The 5,708-nt window shown below is 32.9% G+C and overlaps 2 protein-coding genes across 2 annotated transcripts; both read right to left on the reverse strand.

The window, feature by feature from the left end:
- Nucleotides 1-624: 624 nt before the first annotated feature.
- On the reverse strand, nucleotides 625-2,127 carry LOC108472449 (protein translation factor SUI1 homolog 2-like). The gene is made up of 5 exons (XM_017773974.2): nucleotides 1,974-2,127; nucleotides 1,485-1,568; nucleotides 1,199-1,404; nucleotides 1,054-1,107; nucleotides 625-866 (listed from the first exon to the last, which is right to left on the reverse strand). The coding sequence occupies exons 2-5, from the start codon at nucleotides 1,519-1,521 to the stop codon at nucleotides 822-824; spliced, it is 342 nt and encodes a 113-aa protein (XP_017629463.1). The 5' UTR covers nucleotides 1,522-1,568; nucleotides 1,974-2,127; the 3' UTR covers nucleotides 625-821.
- Nucleotides 2,128-3,264: 1,137 nt separating this feature from the next.
- Nucleotides 3,265-5,485, reverse strand: LOC108474119 (protein transport protein SEC13 homolog B). Its single transcript, XM_017776028.2, has 3 exons — nucleotides 5,350-5,485; nucleotides 5,193-5,237; nucleotides 3,265-4,402 (listed from the first exon to the last, which is right to left on the reverse strand). Exon 3 carries the CDS (start codon nucleotides 4,389-4,391, stop codon nucleotides 3,486-3,488), a length of 906 nt encoding a protein of 301 aa, XP_017631517.1. The 5' UTR covers nucleotides 4,392-4,402; nucleotides 5,193-5,237; nucleotides 5,350-5,485; the 3' UTR covers nucleotides 3,265-3,485.
- Between the last annotated feature and the right edge of the window lie 223 nt (nucleotides 5,486-5,708).

A 5,708-nucleotide genomic window follows, 5' to 3' on the forward strand; every position in this document is an offset into this window, starting at 1 on the left:
AAATTCAAATTAAGTCTAATCAAGTAAAATTGTTCGAGCTAAATTAAAAAATAAACATATTAAATTAAAATCTTATTACAATATAACCAATTCCATATTAGAGTTGTGAAACTATATATATTTGAAAGTTTTCTCAAAACGTAATAATAATAAATACCTTAATATGATAAATTAGAATCATTAATTAAATTATTTAAGTTCCAAAGTTATTATTCTAAAAAATTTTAATTTATTTACTTTCTATATATATCTTTTGAATTTTTTAAAATTTTGAATTTTAAATTTTTATAAATATTTTGAATTTTAAAATGATTTTAAATTATTTTGTAATTTTTATTGAGAAAGACCAATTTGCTCATTTTCAAACCTGACAGGACCAAAATACTATTTACACCAATCATTATTCAAATTATTCCAGTTATTTGAATTATAAAATTTAACTCGATTCGAATTCGAATTACTTATTTGAGTTTACTCGAATAAGTCAAATAATTCGATTCAATTAACTCGAAATCTAAAATTCTTTTTTAATTTTTTTCAAATCGAATCGAGTTTTGTCCACCCTTAAACGTATCTATATCCAACCTTATTTCGGAGCCAGGATAGCATGTAATAGCAAAAACATGCTAGAAACAGAGGATAATAGTTCCATTGGCATTCAACATCACAGGGGCCAACAGTAGAACAATACAACAATCAAATCAACATGGGGATACTTATAGCAAAATAAGTTCATCAGTAGGTAGGATTTTCAGCTACAGGTAGGATTTTCAGCTATCAAACGTAGGAGCTAGATTCCCAGAAAACTCGGAACCTGCAACTTAAAAACCATGGATTTTGATGTTGTCCTTCTTCACAATACCAGCCTGCTCATAAAGAACATACAAAATTAAGAACTTGTACAACCTGACCGAGACCAGAGAGCGAGTGTCAACACATGTATGTTCAATAGAATCATATTCACACAGCATGGCTACATGGCTACATTTATGTCGGACGCATATACCAGCTTTAAGTGTATATATAAGAAAACCAAATGATAATGACAATAACCTGAACAAGAAAAGTGGAGACGTTCTTCCTTTGATCACCTTGAAGTTGAATAACCTACACATAAACCAAGTACATAATAAACTTAAAAATGAAGAACAAAGACAGTGGTGGCGAAGGTGACTTCATTAGGAGGTTAGACGTGCACCTGCCCTAACTCAAGGTCCTGGACAACAATGCCATTGCAACAGAACTCCTTCTTGAGGTCCTTGAGAATTTTGTTATAGCTGAATTCTTTCTTCAACCCTTGGACAGTAGTCAAGCTTTTCCTACCATTCCGTTGTTGGATACGAATGTGCACGTACTCCTTGGTACCAGCACCAGAGTCCTCAGCATTTGCATCAGCAAACGGATCTAGCGTAAAACCGCAAAGCATATGAGTTCATTTTCCATGGGTGATCCAATTTAATCGATAAGAAAGGGGCAATGCTTACCAAAGGCAGTAGGAATTAGGATGTCAAGATCAGACATGAAACTTAGCTGACGGAAAGGTCAAACGAGTTCCACGCACTGAAAACCTACATTGCAAGGTCAAATCTTGATCAGATATTTCGTTTACTAGATCAATTCAGTTCGGAACTTCGTATCTTTCAAGCAAAATCATTTTCTGCAAACACTAACCGGTCACCCTGGGGGTAACATAGCAAATAAATTTCATCAAAAACGCAAATTTAGTATTCTTGGTAAGAAAAAAGAAGATGAGAAAGCACCATAAAACCATACACAGATTTCAGCAGTTACAAGCATAAGCCTCGAACTCATATCGGAATTTTAGCAAAAGGGAAACTCGTTATATTGATCTGATCTAAAGAGGGGGCACATGTGATTTGGTCCTAAAAAGAATTCAAGCATAAGCCCTAAATTATATCAAAATAAAAACAATTGTTTTGGGAGAAAATCATAAAGAAGCGATTAATACGTACCTAATCTGAAGAATCTGATTACGAAATTTAGAAATCCTAAAGGTGATGATCGAAGTCTGAGCTGATTCTCTTTTTCTCTACCTGAGTTCTGACTTTAGAGTTTGAAGGGGGGGGGGACAATATGATTTATCTGTCGGTTTTTCTGGATTAGGCCGGGTTCAGTAAGTGAGTCGGCAATGTGGGGGGTATCTTAACCGATGATCAGTTTGATCCACACGTGTACGATGATTAAGGCGAGTTTGATTGATTTGTGTAGAGAGCGAGTTAGTTTGGAAGTGAGAGAGAGGGTAGAATTGACCGTACAAAGATAGATAGATAGATTAGATTACAAAACATATACGACACCGTCTTAGTTTTTCTCTGAAATGGCACGTGCCTTTTGTAACTCCTATGATGCCTTCTAAAATCTAAAATAGTTGGTTTTTCATTTACGTTATTTTGCTTTTCACCATTGATGTCTTGAATATTTAAATTCGATTTTTTTTTATTATACGAAAGTTTTATTTATATTTATTTCAATTTAAATTTCATTATATATGATTCTTATTCAGAGTTTTTCGATCTAAATAAATCACTTTTCAAATAAAATAATACAATAACAATTAAATTTATTTTTAATCTCTATTATTTAAATATAAGATTATGGCATGATATTTTAAATTTGATAAGGTTTGCATCATTTTAAATGATCATTAATTAATTTAAACAATTAATACTATTAATTATTTTTAATGATATAATTTTTAAAAAAATATTCATTCTGTTGAAATTAATTTCTGAATTCAAAGATTTTTTTTAAAAATCATGTCAATCTTTTAAACTAAAATAATTAGTAATGTTAACTATTTAGTCTAAATAATATTAATATAAAATAAATAATAAAGTAAATGATGACCTTATTTCAAAATTAAAATATAGTAACTAAATCTTGAATCAAAACAAAATATATAGTAACTAAATCTCAATTTTAATTAAATATTAAAATCATAATTAAATTTATATTTTTTATTTCATGCTTAAAATTATTTATAACCCTGAAATAATAACATTACACTTTAACACGCTTAAACTTAACTCTTCTACCATTAAAAACAATACCAATTAATACTCAATAACCGCCATCAATTCAATGGTTAATCAATGAAAAATCAAAAATTAAAATAAACAGTAAAAGAAAGGAGAAGATATAAAATCTTAAAATATCATATAACCATTCACTGAAAAAGATGTCAAAAAACTCATTCATATCAAAACCTTTGAAGATAAAATCAATCATATAGCAAACAAAACATTAACAAAAAAATATTAGATATTAAGATCATAATAAGTAAAAAATTAACTCTTTCAAGTAGCTCATAATTTTCTTTAACAACAACATGATGGGTCTGCAAACTACATCCAATAAAAAGTTCAAGTTGAAAATTTCGGTTCTAGAATTTCCAGGCATAAACGATTCAACCATGCAGCTGTATAAAACATTGCAAATATTACAATAAAAAAAAAATTAGAAGATTATGGCTCAACAACAGTCACCTGTTGCCATTCCCCATCTACAGCTTCTTTCCACAACGTCACATTGTTGTTCCCATCAGCCACAGCCAATATGTTTCCAGTCAATGACCACGACACCCTCCACACAGGGGTACCAAAATCATGCAATACTTTACCTTCCCACTGATCCCCTTCCTTGGCCACTGTCCATATAATTACTTTCCCATCCTGGGAAGCGCTTGCAATGGTAGATTTCGGTAGCCCCAAATTGGGTGCCCAAGCAACATCCCGTACCCAATCAGTATGCATTTGGAGAGCTGGAAAGCAGTCCATCTTCCAGATTCCATTGTAGAGTTTCCACACCTTTACAGTGTTATCGCACCCACCAGAACAAAGTTTTTGAACAGGGTCCAGCAAACCCGAACCAACAAGAGCACCGGGTGCTGTTGATGGAGCCCATGAAACAGATGTTACCCCCACTGGGTGAGCCTGATCAATCCTTGATACATCCCAGCCCCCGTCTGCCCTTGCTGTGAAAACCGATATATTTCCATCAGAAGAACCACATGCCAAACAAAGTCCCAGTTCATGAGGAGCCCAAGCAATTGAATTAACAGATGACTTATGGTCATCAAATACATGAGCCTGAGCCCATTCATTCTGATTGCCTTCCTTCCAAAGAATCACACGTCCATCATAACAACAAGAAGCAAGTAAAGAGCCAAACTTTGGATGAGCCCAAGCCACCTGCCATACTGGTCCCTGGTGACCTGTCAGAGTCGCTAAATGCTGATGTGTGTTGTTGCTCACCCCAGCTATCTTAATTGTGCTGTCTGATGAGGCGGTAGCAATACGCTTACCATAAAAATCCATGGCCACATCATGGACCGTGTCCTGGTGGCCAGTTTCAATCTTCTGCGATGGCATTTCTCCTTTATCTGTGAGTTATTCAGTTTCAGTATAAAAAATAGGAGCTGGAATTTTGAATTAAAAAAAAAAAACAAATGTTCCATAAAAGAAAAAGAGCTTTTTAAGTACTGCAAGACATATAAATCACACAAAAAATTAAGAACTAAATCATCTAAGGAAAAAAATCTAAGAAACCACAACACGAAAAAAAGCAATGAAGCATAAAGAAGAACAAAATCAAAGGAACTACAACACCAAAGGCAAACATTAATAATCATGTGACTTCAGTAAAGTCTATGTTTCATTAAGACTTATCTTTCCTATCGGCCTTGGTTTCATTTGATGCCTTAGGTTTGTGACTATGTCTTGACTAATAGGGATAAAAGGAGGCAGTGACAACTGATAAAGCTCCACCAGCATTGGGATCATATTCTCGGGCCATCAAGGCCAAAAATCTTCTATTCTCTCCAGTGTTCTTTCTCTTATTTCCAAAGGTTTGTGAAATTGAAATTTCTTGACATGCCAAGGTTTTAGGCCTGAATTTTCATTATATGCCCGATGTATTAAATATTAACCATCAACATTCTTTTCTATTCCCAGGCTATGAAATTCATCTCATCACTATAAAGGATCAGACCAACAGATCTAATAATTTGTAAACAAATTATGATGTAAATGAGGCATCTCAGCTTTCCTACTTTGGATCTCAATACACGATGGTTATTGACAGTTTCGAAGCAAATCTACAGGTACTCCACAATATAGGATATCTATGGAAAATGTGAGTACAAATAGCATGAAATCAGGCTGCGATCTTACCAGTAATCGGCAGAAGGAACAACAGCAGCGTCGATCGGATCGAAACTGGTTGAGGTTACAACAAAAAAGAATCATAATTAGATCTAATAGAACCGAAATATAGAAATTAAAAAAAAATAACAAAAGAAAAGAAAATAAATTAGAGAAAATAATTCACCTTGAAAGTAGGGAATTTCGAAGAGGGCTTTGATGGATCAATTAATCTGAAGATTTCGATTTTGGGGATGGAAATAGTTAGGGCCTAGGGCTCGAATCGGTACGGTAACCTTGTTTTATAAGGTCAAGCAAGACGTTAAATGACGAGAAAGGGCTTAAAGAAAAAGGGTAAATTTTAATAAAAGGTCCTTATACTATGAACTTTTGGTGAATTTAATGTTCTTATTATAATTTGATATCTTTATATTTACTTTTTAAAAGGTCATGTTTTTTCAGTTAATTTCACCAAATTATTTGATTTGATTTATTTTTAAATATATGATAACATAATATTTACACCTTGATAAAAATATGATATCA

This window comes from Gossypium arboreum, chromosome 11, assembly GCF_025698485.1.
Source record: "Gossypium arboreum isolate Shixiya-1 chromosome 11, ASM2569848v2, whole genome shotgun sequence".
In the NCBI taxonomy this organism is placed as follows: domain Eukaryota; kingdom Viridiplantae; phylum Streptophyta; class Magnoliopsida; order Malvales; family Malvaceae; genus Gossypium; species Gossypium arboreum.

Bases quoted from the DNA above. Each gene is read 5' to 3' on its own strand.
- LOC108474119 (XM_017776028.2), bottom strand. From the start codon at position 4,391: ATGCCATCGCAGAAGATTGAAACTGGCCACCAGGACACGGTCCATGAT.
- LOC108472449 (XM_017773974.2), bottom strand. From the start codon at position 1,521: ATGTCTGATCTTGACATCCTAATTCCTACTGCCTTTG. The intron at 1,108-1,198 runs GTGCACGTCTAA...GTTTATGTGTAG, and splicing joins AGGACCTTGAGTTAGGGCAG to GTTATTCAACTTCAAGGTGA. The intron at 867-1,053 runs GTTATTGTCATT...CTTTATGAGCAG, and splicing joins TCTCCACTTTTCTTGTTCAG to GCTGGTATTGTGAAGAAGGA.